Below are 17,629 nucleotides of genomic sequence, written 5' to 3'. Positions count from 1 at the left end.
TGCAAACATGCCGTGTCTCTTGACAGAGTAATCAAAAGTAATAATAACACTAATAATAACACCCAAAGAGTACTCAGCAGGCCTCCGAATCCTGTGAAAAACCTGGCACTTTGCTCCTCTCATTAGAAACACTCACACAAGCTGAAGTTCCGGTCGCCGTAATTACTAAAGAACAGCATGATTCGTAATTCTGAAAAAGTCGCAGGAGATCGTGACTCGTGCTTAACAAACAGAAAGTTTCTTTTTGATCATCAGGCTGCTTTTAGTCTCACTTGTCAAGCCAGAGCTCATGAATTGATTCGACTAAGAAATTGAACCAACAGAGCAGAAATAATAGTTTTTACCAAAAAAAAAAAAAAAAAAAAAAAAAGTTCCTACATTTAGAATTCACATGCATGAGGGCTTATATATTACAGAACTTTGGAAAAGTACAATTTGTCTTTTACTTTAATGGAGTGAAATAAAATAAGTCACATTTAAAATCCCATTAAACATTTGACAACCAGAAAGTGTTTTGCCTTCATTCTTAACAGTCTACTAAACTACTGTTTAAAAGTTTGGGAGTTAGTAAGATTAATTCATACAAAATTAATACGTTTATTTAGCAAGGACAGATTAAAGTGTCAGTAAAGACATTCACATAATGATAATAAATTATTATTATTAATTTATACAAAATACTGCATTATTTTTTATACACACATTATTTAAGCACTCGTGCATACATTTTAAATTCATTTTAGGGCCACTGTACAGGATATGACATTTTTAATATTTCAAAGCTCAAAAGTTCAAAGTATAAACTTTTACAGCATGATATTAGATTTGATAACATTTGGTCTATGAATAACAGCTTAGTTCTGGATGAAAGCATCTGTTAAATGAGTTAAATAATAACTCAAATTCAGTAAAAGCATTAATTTTTTTTTTGGCTTTCTGATTTTCTAAAACAATGGCAGATTTTCATCTTTTGTAGTTATTAAAGTTTCTGTGATTTCACTTGAACAATGTAGAACCGCAATATTATTTTGATCTAATATTTGAGATCACTGCATATAAATTATTTTATAAACAAACTTAAAAAACTTTCCTTGCAGTATTTTTCCAAAACCGTTTATCCATCTGTGCCAACCTGCAATATAGGCCAGCGTTATACAGAGCTCTTTATATGGTTGACTAGTGCACCTTTATTCCATTCTCAGCTACTGAACTCTGTAGCCGCTTCAAACTGATTATTTGGCTCTTTGTGGCTTCTTTCATAAGTCTCCTTCTGGAGGTACAGTCTTTTCTATGCAGCAGCTGGATAGCTGGCTTTGTGATTACTGAACAAAAAGTACCCTCTGGGGCATCTGATCGACATGGAGATATAGGGATTTTATTTTTTTTTTCATTTCTGCCTTTGTTTAACTTTAACTTTCACAGAATAATCTTTAGTCTTCATTTCCACCGCTTACAAATTCACACCTGAGCAGTGATTAGTTAACCGTGTTTCTTTCTAAAATGCAGTGGTTATTTTAATGGTGTGCAGGTTGTTACGGCTATTCCTTTTTACCCAAGCAAAATCGCCTGTAACAAAAGAACTGAAACCTTATGCAAACAGCATATTAGTCAATAATTTTAATAATAATGTAATAACAGCATATAATTGCAATAATATGTCAAATTTAATTCTATGTACACACATACATGCTTGCGGTTATTCTGTGTCAACTCAACCAGTCAAAAATGACTTCAGGAAAGATGGCAGCATCGTTATGCTGTTGTTTACACAGAGATGGCTCTATTAGCGAAATCTGTTGACTTTAGCAATCCTGGTTGCATTATATGGCAATGGTGGCAGTTCTAAAAATGGGAAAACAAATGATTGTCACTTTGCACACAGCTGATACTTTTTTCTTTTAAAGAGGAATGTCTGACGAGCAAATAATGTTGCAACTAGAAATCTTGTTTTTCTCTAGCAAAACAATTGCATAGAACATATATGTCAGAGTAACATAAAAACACTTGTTCCAATGTTTGCATGGTTATACCTCAAGAAGTACTAAAGATATCTTAACAGCCTTTTCTGGTTCTTATCAAACTTTTCTTCTCAAATCTTTATTTTTAAGGCCCTATATGGTTCGCTCTCAGAAATACGGGAATCTCAATGCATTGAGTACTTGTTTTCTATGGTCGAATTCAAAAAGTCATCAGCTATTCCTGTAACGGTGCACAGGTTCCTATAGGTTAAAAATGGATAGAATTATTCGATAAATTATGGAAAAATGCAAGAAAAATTATCGGTAACTGAAAACTGTAAAAAAAACTGAAATGTATATACACATTTTTACATCTTAAAATGAATAATGTTGGAGTGATGAAGAGAGTTCACTGTACCGGGGACTGCTGGGGATGACAGGATTGAATCAAAAGTATTGAAGTGTACACTTCCTGGTGTGCATCAGAAAGATGCGTGCTGGGGTGTGTACTGTGTAGGATAGGATTTCTCCTCCAGACATATTAATATTTCAAGCAGCAGTACCCTAAAAGTACAGGTTTTCTCAGCTGTGTTTGGTATTACCTGCTATTCTCCCTTTGGCTTTGTAAAGACCCTGCTTATCTTGCTCTGTGTGTTTCAAAGCGTCCTGCTGAGAGACCCCTGTGTCTATTCAAAAAAATTAAAGAAACTCTCAACAACACTTTTGATGCTCTGCTTTAGAGAGCTGTGTTTTTCCTGCATTTTTGAACCATATGGCAGATCAAATGTCAGGGAGAGACTAGTGGTCTAGTGCATTTATATCTAGTACTGGTTCACAGCATAAAAAAATGTGGGGTAAAATCCATGAAATTATGCAATTATTGCCATTTTAAGAAAAGTCTATTTGATTTACTTGTAATTAATTAAACCGTATTATACATAATTAAATCATATTTTATTACTTGAATAAAACAATTTAATTTGAATTTTATTAAATGAAGCAAATTTTACTCCGCCCAAGTAGCCACTCCGCCCATGTAAGGTTAGCTGTGCTCCTACGCCTAGTGAGAATATAGTTCCCAGTATTTAAACTATACAGATCACAACATGTAAATAGGAAAATGTTTGCATTATTTTAAAACTTATTGGGATTACTAAGCTAACAGTATCCATTTACATCCAGTCTTTGTGCTAAACTAGGCTAGCGGTGGGTGTGTCAAATAACACTTACAGAACGCGCAGAAATGAAAAGGGTGTGTATGGACTTATCTAACTCTGGGGGATACTGTGAATAAGCTAAAGTCCCAAAAAGTCGGAGTGTTCCTTTAAATAAGAGGTATCTCATGCCCAACAAGTCTGTATGTATTTAATCAAAAATCCGGTAAAAAAACAAGTAATATTATTACAATTTAAAATGAACTAAATTCCTTCAGAAATTATTTTAACATGCTGATTTGGTGCTCAAGAATCATTTCTTATTACTGTTATGTTGAAAACACATTTGCGGTTACATATTTTTTTTGAAAACTGTGATACATATTTTCTGCATCTTTGTTGAATATAATCTTGTTGAAAATATCTACTGAATGGTAGTCTATGTTCACATTTAAAATGTGTTCACCATTGATTCAACATCCTCCTGAGACATCTTTGCTTTGACCCTTTTCTTTTTCACCTATCACCTAGAAATTTGGCACCAAGGTGAATAAATGATAAAATGTTCATTTTCAAGTGAACTACAGCTTTCACCAACCATTCCCTGACGTACAGTGCAACACATCACATGCACACATGTTGGGAACACTTAAACAGTGCACCTCGTCAGGCAGTCATCAGATCTCAAAACTGAAGTGCAGTTCCTCATTTTATCTTGCTTCAAAGTGTCTTAAAGTGACTCAGTCTCCGGGGGGTGCAGACACCCTGGTGCTGCTACTCTTGCATAAACAGATTTTCCGATCCTTCGCTGTGCTCTTGCCCTCACTTGCATCATTACTTTGGAGATTAATTAGTGGCTGCACTAAGTCGATTCCCTCCATCGCACCAATTCCATCCACTCTTATTGGTTAGTAAGCAATTAGGACCGCTCTCATTGGTCGGTTAGCAACCTGTCTGGGTCTGTTTATTGTTTAATCCCTGATGGACAGCAACAGACTACGCAGTATATTGTACTAGCATGGCAGACAATTAACATCTGTGAAAGCTATCAGAAACCATTCAAAGGTTATGAATGGGATTCACTAACCTGTAATGATTTTCTCATCGCTCGTTACAAAGGCTAAACATTATGACCTAAAATAAAGGACTCAATATCTCGGTGCTTACGCAAGGCTTGTTTGAAGTCTTCTCCCGTGGGCTTTTAAAACAGTAGCCACCAGCCGGCAGGTGCCACATCAGCAAACCAGTCCTCTGAGGAAATATGTTTGCATGTCTGCCATTTGATGCGGTAGGGAGATCATGAGTATAGTAAATGAAGGATGGCTTGCTTAAGGTGAGGTGTGTGTATGTGTGCCTGTAGCCGGCTTGTTGTTATGAGTCAGGAGGGATACAAGAGACAGGCAATATGTGCACTGGCAGATTGTGATGCCAGGTGCATTTACACAGTTCAGTGCAGCTAAACATGACATTAAAGAGGAACTGCTGCCTCTGAACTCACAAACATCAACATAACGGGTAACATGGGCAACCTACACACGGGTAAACATGTACACGCAAGGACGCGCAAGTATTAGCAGATGTTAAGTGTCCTATAACACCAAAATTATAAATCTGTCTGATACATGTTCAACTATACTGTATAGCTGTTTACTGATGAACTAACATGCTTAACTACTGTATCATTTTTACATTTTATGAAATTAGTTGATGTAATAATAGGGTGTTGCTGTGTACTGTAGCTTCTAAAGTGTTTTCAGATATCATAAAATAGAGATATACTTTATCACAAACAGTGTAATAAACACCTTTAGAAATGTTGGGGTCTGTACAATTTTTTAAGTCTGTTTATAAAAAAAAAAAAAAATAATAATAATGTGAAATTAACTGAAAATGCTAATTTGGAGCTCAATAGACATTTCTTTTTATCAATGTTGACTATTGAGCTGCTTACCATTTTAATTCATTTTGAAGGGTGAACAGAATCCTCAAAAGAACAGCATTTATTGGAAATAGAAACCTTTTGTACCATATAAATGTATTTAGTCTTGCTTTTGATCAATTTAATGCATTCTTGCTGAATAAGTGCATTCATTTATTTAAAAAAAAATGTTTTTAACATTAGTGTATATGCTGAAGTTCATTCAAATCTATAAACCCAAGTATGAAAAGACAAACGGGAATAGTGTATTAATAAAACAAAAAATTACTTAACTACTAATAATGTACTGATGAACCTGACATGGCATACAGAATTGATCTGTAAATAAGATCAATTAAAAATATCAAAATCAACTAAAATATTCTAATCATAACTAATTTTACTGTTAGTTTTGATCATTTGTTCCACACACCACACATAAAGGACAATGTAAAGCTACTGTTGCCATGCTCACATAAGCTTCACAGCATCATAATACATAAACAACCCATACTCCCAGTAGAAGTGCTGAAAATAGCCTGTCACACTTTAACATGAGAAGAACTTGGAAGGTTTAAATAAACCGAAATGCCCACTATGGCAATTTTTTGACCAATAAACATAGTTAAAAATGTATGACTGATACACATTGAATTGGTTGATTTTAGATCAGTGTTTTGGCTGTCAGTCAATGATGCACTCGCCATTAGAGAACAGTAAGATGGGAGATCGAACACTTCCGAGGGCTTCACCACTGAATGGCAGTTTAGAACACGATGAGTGATCCAGTCATATATATAGATCAGTGATCCTGATTCAGATAACACTGACTTTTTCACTGGAGAAAGCAATATTATGGACACAAAACTTGAAAGCAATTATTTAAAGAGAAATCCTCTTAAAAAACACACTTCACAAAATGTTAACTGATAGACTGGAGTTATGCGGATTATTGTGATATTTTTTCAACAGCTGTGTGGACCCCCGCCATTCACTGGATTCACTCATCTATTTATGAGCAAGTGATGTAATGCTATTTTTTTTCCAGATCTCTTCTGATAAAGAACCAAACTCATCTACATCTTGGATGGCCTGAGGGCAAGTAAATTTTCTGCAAATTACAATTTATTGGTTTACTATTCCTTTAAAACCCATCAATTTGTGACTTTCAGTACAAACAATCATGTGCTTTCATTTGCAATCCATTCTAGAAAAAAAAAAGAATGCAGTAATGCAAGCTCGATAAAGTACTGCACTCTAAACAACAAATGCAAGCACGGATGAATTGGCAAAGAGTGGGCCGCGTTTCAGGGTCCAGGCATGTCCCAATTCAACACGCAGGTCACAACAGGTGAGTCTATCAACTGCACTACTCAACTTCCTTAACAATACCCCTCTTTGTCGACCTTTACTGAAAGCTCTAAATCCATGGCACAAACATCCTTAAATGGCACAGTGAACATTTAGACTGTGTTCCAAAGCAAGTCCTCAAAGGGCAAACATAGCACGCAAAGACCAAGAAGCAGAAAAGGTCAGGAAAGCATAATGGAGGCAAGGCTCCTCCCTCCTACCTAAAGCACCTGACATCCGCGGAGATAAACCTAGCGATAAACCTCCGTCGGTGGTTTGGTTAGTGCAGACAATCCTTTGATAAACGATTCTGCATGTGAGTGATTTTTCTTTGTGTCCACAAAGAAATATAATCTACTTTCCTTACAGAGGCTTTTCAAGGGGAGAATCGGGAGCCAACCGTGAAGCTCTCTTGAGTTATTTTTAACTGGGCCTCTGTTTTCCTCCGACTCGGACTTCATAATCTATTTTTGCGGTTAGTGTTCATATTTGTCTGTTGACCCAGTGGACATTGTCCACAAAAAGATGTCAGGTTAAAGAGCTGACCCAAGATTATGTGTCATTGTGTGGGAAACCAGCTTACAAACTGTGAAATCGCTGTAATGGGAAGATCCTAATTACTAAACCTTTTTCAAACTGTGGATGAAAGCTTTGTATGGCATTAGCAGAGTGTATAAGTTGCATCAGCGACATCTGCAATGTGCAGATTTCTTATAATTGGACTACTCTGTTCCTATCACCAAACACTGTCATCATTAAACAAAAGAACAATAAAAGAAAAAAAACTAGGTTTTAGAAGAAAAAGTAACAGTAAAGTGGTGCTTGTGCATGCAAAACTTTGTCACGATGCCTGACAACTTTCCCACTATACTGTATGCTAGGCAATGGCAACGATGATCTGAATGGTTTCTATTGTGTTGATAGCAGGACTGGGTTTTGACACAAATTTCATGATTCGATTCAATTATGATTCACAAGCTTGCGATTCAATTCAAGTGAAAAAATCTGAGTGTGCAAAATGCAATACATATGCCAAGTCATTCCAAGTATAATGTAGTAAGAGGTTTCTATGGCACTAATAAAGAAGTACAGGTGTTGCTAAGTAGTTTCTAAGACGTTATGACTGGTTTTCAAAGTTTTTAGTAAAGTATATACAGTAAAGACGCAAAGCCATTGCTATAGTTTTCTGTATGGTTTCTATGGCATTGCTAAGGTGTTATGGGTGGTTGCTAGGGTGTTGTTAGGTAGTTTCTAAGATTTTTTGACTGTTTTGAGCAAAGAATATAGTGAATATGCTAAGCCATGGCTATAGTTTTCTGTATGGACTTTATGGCTTTGCTATGGTGTTATGTGTGGTTTCCAGGGTGTTGCTAGGTAGTTTCAGTTTGGTTCTGGCTGGTTCTCAAAGTTTTGAACAAAAGAAATAAACAGTATGGCAAACTATTGTTAAGGCGTACTGAGTGTTTTCTAGGGAATTGCTAGGACATAACGACTGGTTGCTAGAGTGTTGCTACAGTGTTCAAAAATTAATGGCTTCTTATAGCCATAATTAAAAACTCTGAAGACAAAGTCTTTATGTAAACATGGACCATGTGTAATTTTTTTTAAATTGAGATTTATACATACATACACACACACACGCACACGCACACGCACACACACGCACACGCACACACACGCACACACACGCACACACACACACACACACATATATATATATATATGGTTTATTAGGATCGGACAATATTTGACAGAGGTCTTATCTGATCACTATTTATATAACAGCACAAAAAAAAAAAAAAACACACACACACACACGTGATTTGGGTTGCCAAGTAGTAACACAAAAAGAGAAGAGAGGGAATGGCTTCCAGCATTTAGAAATAGCCTACTGTATCTTAATCACTAACATCTCACATATAAGTACTAAACATTTATCCTCATTCATTCAATAAATGAGGATAAATCAATGTCTTAAAGGAAGAAAAGATCCTATCTATAGTATTAAAGCAAAAAGGCAGGGGACAAGGTGGACCCACACCATGAGTCCGGAGTCAAAGCAAGCCAGCCCACATTGTGTTTGCAAGCCACTAACATCCTGGCTTTATCCTGTATTTATGGAACAAGTGATGATGGTCTATTGTTTCATTGTTTAGTAAGAAGACTGACCTATTTTAAACAGCAATACAGTATGACTTCCTGCATGGAAAAGCCAACGGTTAAACAGAAACCGCAGACCAAGAGAGCTCCGTTTTATAGAGTTCTCCATTGGGTTCCACTGGAGTATTACGTGATCATTCATGAATAAAATGAAAATGGCAAAGTAGACTGCATAATGTAAAATTCCATTGAGGCTATTAAGAGCAGAGAATGCCTTAACATCTACCTGGTGTGAGAGATAATTACGGTGTAATTAAGATCCCTATAGACGGAGTCTCTTAGACCAGTAGCCATCACTAAAGCTGCCAAATCTAACACTTAGGACTTACCAGCTACAGTAGCTAAACGCTCTGCTGACTGAGTCTATCAAAAGCTTGGGCAAATCCATTAGCTGGATTAATCATATGTTATAGGTTTGAGGAAAGGGCAAACACATTTTTGCTATTAATTATCAACCAATTGGGAGAGTGAGTAACAACCGTTAGAAGGACAGTCATAATCAAAAAAACTATAAAGGGTCTTAAAATCTACAGATTTTTTTTATCTCGGTTTTTAATCTAAATGAACTGTATATTCGTGAGTTAGAAAGGTTATGTTAAAACATTCATAGAAAAAAAACAGTCACAAATCACAAATTATTTTTCTTACTAATTTATGCTCTCATCGTACAAAAAAGAATTAATGTCATTCCAAATCTGTATGAAATTCTCTGCTGAACACAAAAGAAGATATTTTATGCAAGACTTTCGAAAATTTCTAGGCTACACTTTTTTCTATAGCATTTTATTTTTCCCATATTATGGAAGTCAATGGGCACTACCATTTTTTTGGGTATCCCCAAATATCTTCTTTTATGAGTAAAATTTGAGTAAATGTTGACTGAATTTTTTCTCTCTTTGTTAATTGCTCCTTCAGTAAAGTAGACAGCAGAACTCTGATCTCTCTATTGCCGCCTGTGGTTAAAACATTAAATTTGAAGTTGACAAAGCATGCAAAAATTCAGCAAAATACAGCCTCAGTGGTCAAAATAAAAATCTTTTTTTTTTTTCGAGTAAATCGTAGTAAAACAGGGTAAGGTAAAAACTGATTTCATGTACTTGCTCAATGCATGTACTTGCTCAAATTTAAATAGAATCACTAAGACAAAGGAAAAAAATTTAATCACCAAAAATTATTTTCAAACATTGCTTGGAGAAAACACTGATTAAGTATTTAGTTTATTTAGCTAGTTTTAAAATGATTCATTGTGATTTGTTGTTTTCACACACACACACAAATTTTTTTTTAATCAAATTTAAAGGCTATCCAACACGCAGATTTTAGATGCCTGATTTAAAAAATCCCTAAATATAAAAAATATATATATAAAACAAAGGGTGGCCTGCAAAACAATTTTAGATCAGTAGTTTTAAGATGAAGTGTGTGTGTGTGTGTGTGTGTGTGTGTGTGTGTGTGTGTGTGTGTGTGTGTGTGTGTGTGTGTGTGTGTGTGTGTTTGTGTGTGTGACAAGTCGAGAGGTGCGATAACTCTCCCGTATATATATATATATATATACATATATACACTGTATATGTGTGTTTGTGTGTTTGTGGTCATGTACATCCACCATAGCACTATCTGTAATCCATTTGAAAGAAGAAAATTACTACTTCTCTGAGCATTTTGAATGGGCTTGCAACAAGTCGAGGGGTGTGATAACTCTCCCGTACTTCTATATCTCCAAAGTATTAAGGTCAGGAAAGATAGAGGAAGTGAGAGGGAAAAAGAAGCAAAAAGCGTGTCTGTATAAGCGAGAGCAAGAAAAAGATTCACTCGGAGGCTTCTGAAGCTGCCAGGCTATTAAGGGCACAAATCAATCATTTTATTAAGATAATACAACCTCTCTCTTAAAATAACGTATAATTAGCAAAATCATTTGTGAGAGGCTACATGAACTGACACCTAATTACTGCCATCAGATTGTTCTCTCGATATTTCAGGGCTTATAAAACATAGCTATTAACTCATAGCTGCGAGTTTTATCGTTTTAATATGTCTGCACAGAACTGAATATACATGTAATTAGATTCTATACAAGTATCATGCGCATAAAAGATACATCGGAGACCGCCTTCCAGCTAAGAAGCTCCCTCATGTGCTACAGATTCATCAAAGGCGCCAGTGAACCAACAGAACCAAACAGACTTTCATTCCAAACATCTTAAGCCTTTTTAACGTGGTTCACAGTGTCATTGGTGTGGGTGATTGGACAGTCCGAATCGATATAAGGATGCGGCAGGTCAAGGCCCTTCATCAACCACACCAGAGATCCAAAGCGCAGCATGTGGCAATTGGAAACATATGATAAAAGACTCATAGAGAGCTTGTGGCTAAAGAATCTCTGACCCGATCTCTGGCCTCCAGTTGTGTTCTGCCTGCACCTCAATAAAAATGTAAATATCTCATCTGCTCTGGGCAACTACTGTACATACTCAGCTGCTAAAGAAGTCAAGAAAACTTCGTCTCAAATAGGGAGCAGGTTTCACAATTGATCATTTCTTCACCATTTGAAGCACTAATTAAAGTACAATTTGCAACATTGCTGTGGAATACAGAATACAGAAGATAATTCAAGATAAAAAGCAGGACCGCAATACTGCAGTCATTAAAAAGACATGTCTACACTATTTTATGCACTGGTTTTTAGAAAATGGGAGTGTAGAATTGCCGCCATGGTACTAGGGTGCTTTTTTAAGTGTTAGCTTTGCCATTGCTAAGATGTGCTAAGTGGCCACTTCTTAGTAGAAGTAAAAAGAGTTACCTTGCCAGACTGTATTAGATTCCAGGAACTAGTGTCTCTTTTCAATGCAAATCGAAGGGCTTTTATGATCCAGTAGGTAAAAATCAACTAATAGCTTGTAGAAATAGCAAATGTGATCGCACATAATTAGCACTTCAACTACCTACACATTGGAGTTTCTTAGAACGAGTTCTGCATTGAACTTTAATATTTTAAAACCTAAGTATATCAATAGGAGAATATTGCTATATTTTTGTATTATATATATATATATATATATATATATATATATATATATATATATATATATATTTTTTTTTTATATATATATATATATATAAAAACACACACACACACACAAATAAGTATGGATTCACAATAAAATAAAAAGTTTTTTTTTAAAATGTTTATACTCACCAAGGTTGTAATATTGTAAAATGTTATTATTGTTATTATTATTATTGTATTGCATTTTATAAATTTTTAAATGTAATTTATTCATGTGATTGTGGGCTGAATTTTCAGTGTCACATGATCCTTCAAAAATCATTCTAATCATTCTACTGATTTGCTGCTCAAGAAACATTATTCATTATTCAAACATTATATATATATAATTTTTTTTTTTTTTTTGCTGCTTAATATTTTTGTGGAAACAGTGATATTTTTTCACAGTATTCTTTGATCCGAAGCAAGTTCAGCATTTCTTTAAAATAGGATTTAATTCAATGCATCCTTGCTGAATAGAGGTATTAATTTTTTATTATTATTATTATCTTTGTAAACTTTATTTTATTTAGCAGCCATAACATGAAAGTAATTATCTACAAAAAAAGTATATGGTCCATGCCTACAAGTAAGTTGAATATATCCTTTTAGAACATTTTAGAATTGTCTGGATTTTAATGCCAGATGTGATGGTCATGACCAAATAAAAATAAATGACAAAAACGACTATGCAACATAAGGTCTGAGGAGAGACGTCCCTCCTGAATCTTTTCCCTGCTGACAACATACTGCTGACGAAGCAGAAACAAGCACAAACACACACATCTCAGAATCCTAGAATAAGACACAACAGAATGCAGAATCCCATACCATATCTTAAAGCATCTCGTCAAATCATCACTGCTTTACACTTGAAATACAAACAGTGGGGCGAAATACCAGCCTTTTATTCACATTACAAGCCATATCTGAGTCTAAAATGTGTTACAACAGGAGTGATCTTCCAAGGAACTAAAACTTTAAACCACTCTGTTAAAGTGTTAAAGCACTTGCCCACAGTCAAACCCCAATCTTGTTTAAAAAGACTGTAAAATGCGCGCTAAAGTGAGCCAGTGACATATGTAAAAGTCACACCCATCTGTGGATATGAAATATGGATCTGGATCACTGCTTTCCATTATTTTTCAAGCTTCATGCGTATTGATTTTTTACTCTCTGCTTTCAATTAAATGCTTAACAGGCTCTTTGTATGCAGGTCAGGATTTTGGTGATGGGTGGATAAGAATGGCAGAGGAGTAGAGGGCTTCTTTTCTGATTTTATTGTGCCGACTGCCTTTCAATCACACAGGAAAGGACTCCTCATTAGAGGAGAGCAAGAGTGCGGCAACAGAGACCGAAGGGCAAGGTAGAGCATTAAAAATCCAGTGTCTTTTGACAAGAGGCCCTTGATGGATACTGGTGTCAAGCAGAAGCTTCCTGTGGTGTCGGCCAGAGGAGATGATAGATGCTCCCCGCAGGGCTTGGAGATCTTTGACCTTCTTTTGCAAGCACGAAAGAACACAAATGAAAAGTTTAAACTATGGATTTGATATAAGTTTAATGACATCTACAAATGCTCAGGAGCAGGTTGTAGCTCGAGAGTGCATATTCAATTTTACACAAAACCTGCTCGGATGTGAACTTAGGCGTGTTATTGACTGTGGTAATGTCCAGTAATACTGTGCTACTCTGAAGTATTATTACAATTTAAAATAATTGTTTTCTTTTTAATATATTTTATGATGCAATTTATTCCTGTGCAGCAAAACTGAATTTCCGGCGTCACTACTCATCCTTCAATATCACATGATCCTACAAAAATTATTTTAATATGCTGACTTGATGCGGATTATTATTGGATATCTATTATTTATAGTGGTTATTATTGTTATTCATTGCGGAAACAGATTTGCAGCTTAATATTTTTGTGAAATTTCAGAATTTTTTTAAGATTTAAAAGAAAAGCATTTATTTGAAATATAAATCTTTCTCAAAATTATAAATCTCCTGACAGTGATTTTTGATCAATTGAATTCATCCTTGCTTATTATTTAAAATGTGTTATCTTACTTATCCCATTCTTTTGAATGGTAGAATGACACAAAAATAGCAGCAAAAAAACATTTAACAGTTTTAATAACATAACCATTTTATTATTTAATGAGCAGCAATATTTTCATGCATAACTGGAGAGTGGAGTAATGACTGCTGAAAATTCAGCTTTGCTATCAAAGGAAAAATTACATTTTAAAATACAAAAATTTCAATTGTAATAAAATTTCACAGTATTACTTAATGAGCATAATAAAATCATATTCATTCAAATTTTTTATCAGTGGTGTGTGTTTTAAGCTGCTGTATATATTTAGTCTCCAAAATGTAAGCAAAATCAGAGCAACACAAACAATATATAATTCAAATGGAACTCCGAAACAAAAAGAATTACATAATCGGATGTCCCAGCCCTTCCTGAACCACATAATGAAGTGCCCTTTCGTTTCTGATCAGCTCGGGGGAAGACATGGGGAACAGTCTTGGGTCAGAAAGTTTTATCATTCAACATCTACGCCCAGTGGCCAGACTATCTTCAATAAGAATAAAACATCTGTTCAGATGTTGATGTCAAATGTAACATCTCCCCATAAACCATTACGCAAGCTGATGTAACAGGCTGTTACCATCAGAGGTTATCTAAACTTGCGGTTTAACCATCACCCTACATGCTGACCATTTCAGCTCACTGTCAGCTATAAAAATATGATACCGATAATAGAAATATAGGGACGGCATCTGTGACAGTGTACAGAAGTGAGTGTCTGTACTCAAATAAAAGCTAATGAGGGCTGGGACAGGACAAGGAAACACTGATTTGCGATGTTCACCATGTTCCGTTCATCTGCTAAGGCTATTATCCGTGAGTAATAAAGGCCTGACACATTTCCAAGCCTATATTTCTATTCATTTCAGTGCCGCCTCGGCAGTGGAGAAAAGGTCTGATGTGTTCAATTTATTATCATGTTCCAAATTTCCAGCAAGGCTTATTGCTTGGATTTTTTTTTACTATGCTCATTAAGCTCACATGATGTCAAGAGTGTCCAAGAGCCACAGTCTAAACGGGAAATATGGCATATTTGATGCTTAAACAGAACTGATATGTATTGGCTGTAATTGCTGGCATGATTCATATTGGTTCTGTACAATGGTAATGTGGTGAATGATAATGCAGAACAATTAAAATATTCTCACATTACATGACCAGAAGTGGTTAGGGATGAGAATATAGGCACATATTAATGGGCACCAAATGTGATATTGGTCAACCATTAATAAGAAAATTCAATAGTTGCTTTTAATATCTATGGTGGATACAGCCCTGGTTAGGAAAGCCAATGGTAATTGAACTAGATTCAATATGTCAGTTATATATACAAAGATGGTTTAGCTGGTCTTCCAATCTGGTCAAGATGCTCTTTTGGCTGATATTTTTAGATGGTCAGGCTGGCAGCTAATTACCAGTTTGGCCAGGTTTGGAGTCCAGCTCAATTCATCACTGTTAACAAAATTTACTGAAAAAAATTAAAATAAATGAAAAGCTTAATTTAACAAATTAAATTAGAGTAAAATCTAAGTGGCACCAAATTTAAAATCACAACAATTACTGCAACAGGTTAAACTGATGGAAAGTAAAGATGCTGTTTTAATCATGAAAACCTTTAACAGTACACTACCTGTATGAGCATCTCAAAAATGTAAGCATTTTTCTCCTATACAGAATCATTTAATATGCACAAATTATAAGAAAAGCATTTCTAAACCTAGCAGGCTCATATAAGGAAGACATGAATTAAAATGGATTTCAATTTAATTTAAAAATCTAAATAACAGAACAAGTCAATTTTATTTATAAAGCACATTTAAATTCAGCTACACTGATCAATGTACTGTGTAAAACATATTAAAGAGTTATATCAAATAAAAATAATAAAACAAAATTACACTGAAAAGAAAAAAAAAATGAATTAAATAATAATAAATACTTCCTCATTAGAAGCCAATCTAGAGTTTCTGGATACCTTCCACATAGCCTTGTTGACATCACCTTGGGAACAAGTCCGTGAGACCATCCGAGATCTTGCTAAAGCCTTTACCTCTGCCACAGAGCAGAGGACTACGAAACTGACCTTCACGAATCATATGAAACCTATCAAATCCTGAATTATAGCATCTACAGTTAAGATGCTTTTGCTTTGCAAGGCACATATTTGCCTTAAACATGCGCGATCTCTCTAAATGCCTCATGATCTCTGACACTGATCTACACGAACGCACCTGCTCATTCAGCACAACTTTTTGCATTGAAATATCGCACAATCACCGTTCATATCATAAAATATTAACCACAAGAGCCTCTCTTACCGGGACGACAGCTGATGGGTTGGATGAGAAGGGCTGATAAAGTCAAACACAACATCCCCACACGACACGATCCTCGCAGTCTCCACATGTCCAAATGCGCAATTAGAGCAACACGGAATGGCGGATCAAACTGAGCGTCAATGAAGGAAACACACTAATTTGACTAACCAAAATAATTACAAGTGATCGCGGCGATTTCAATAGCCGGCGACAAATCGTGTGCCTGTTTCGTGGGACATTTCGGACAGCCCACAATCCGCACACACTTCTGCTCTTTGGCGTCCTTTACATGCTCTTTACATGCTCAAGTTAATCCAAACCGTACACACTTTAAAACGCTCGTGCTCGTTCAGTTCCTCTTGTGTGCAGCGCCGCTCTCGCGCGCATATACAAAGTCAGTCGCTGCGATCGCATTCAGCGCGGTCCGCTTCTCTATCCAGGAAGTTGTGCATATGAGCGTTTCGTGTTTTGCCAGAGGAATTAGTTGAGAAATCAAAGCCCTGCCCTCTGGATCCTAGCGCCGAAGGCTGTGGTTCCGCACGCCTGCTGAAGAAAGCCGAGGATTGGCTACTGGACAACTGAAGCACAAGACTGTTCTCATAGTGTGTCTTTCTAAAAGTAGTGTGTCTGTAGTTCCGCTCCTGAATTCTGATTGGTCAAAGCGGCGTTCCAAACATGCATATTAAGTAGGGTCGATGACGTGTCGCTTTCTATTTTCTTTTTTACACCTTTTCCATAATGAATCTATCTGTCTGTCTGTCTGTCTATCTATCTATCTATCTATCTATCTATCTATCTATCTATCTATCTATCTATCTATCTATCTATCTATCTATCTATCTATCTATCTAGTATTATTCATAATAATCTTCCTGGAATTCTTAACTCAAAATTCCTGATCATTTTTTTTTATATTTAATTTATGTATTTCATGTAATTTATCTATTTATCTATTTATTATTTATTTTTTATATTTTTTATTTTATTTTATTTTATTTTATATATAATTTGTTTAAACTTTTTTTATAGATTACAGAACTGGTTTCGCCACTTTACATTTTTAGTTATTAAATTAAATATTTTAAAAATGGTTATAATGTTATGAAGTTATAATGACTTGTAATGGGTTTTATAAGGGTTTTGCATTCTCTGTAGTTGTCTGGAGCTGGAGCCATAATTAAAGAACGTTTTGAGCAGAAAATCTTACTCTGCACTACTGACATCAGCCTTTAGTCTGTGCAATGCTAGTAACCACAGCCTGTATCCCATTTCAGTGCAACAGCATTTGCTAGTGTGATATTGTTCAATTATAAACTATTATACTGTTGGGCTCTTTATTTGTATACTGAAAACAAAATACAAAATCTACATCAATAATATCTTACGGAATATGTGTTGCTGTCTAGTTTCATGAACCTAATGATTTCGGGACATCGTTTTATATCATGCCACCGTCAGTAGATCTCACTGTATTGTCTTTCAGCCCTGCACTTTTCACTGGAAGATGGGAGAGTCAAAATTACTCTTGATCTTGACAGAAGGTTTACACGGCATATTCTGGGCTTCTCGGATTTCAACAGTGCTCAAATTTCCCACTTGCCAAGAGTTCAGTTAAAACAATGTATAG

The 17,629-nt window shown here is 35.4% G+C and overlaps 1 protein-coding gene across 1 annotated transcript in view; it reads right to left on the bottom strand.

Annotated features, from left to right (window-relative positions):
- The window catches only part of LOC113050322 (receptor-type tyrosine-protein phosphatase gamma-like), a 74,210-nt gene extending 57,581 nt beyond the window's left edge, over positions 1–16,629 (bottom strand). Inside the window, exon 1 of the mRNA XM_026213176.1 lies at positions 16,003–16,629. Coding sequence (XP_026068961.1) covers positions 16,003–16,090 — 88 coding nt within the window. The 5' untranslated portion in view covers positions 16,091–16,629. The remainder of the gene's footprint in view (positions 1–16,002) is intronic.
- Positions 16,630–17,629: the final 1,000 nt, after the last annotated feature.

Source organism: Carassius auratus, chromosome 31 (assembly GCF_003368295.1).
Source record: "Carassius auratus strain Wakin chromosome 31, ASM336829v1, whole genome shotgun sequence".
Lineage (NCBI taxonomy): Eukaryota > Metazoa > Chordata > Actinopteri > Cypriniformes > Cyprinidae > Carassius > Carassius auratus.
Note: the sequence above shows the minus strand (reverse complement) of the source record. Positions and strands in the feature narration are given on the sequence as shown.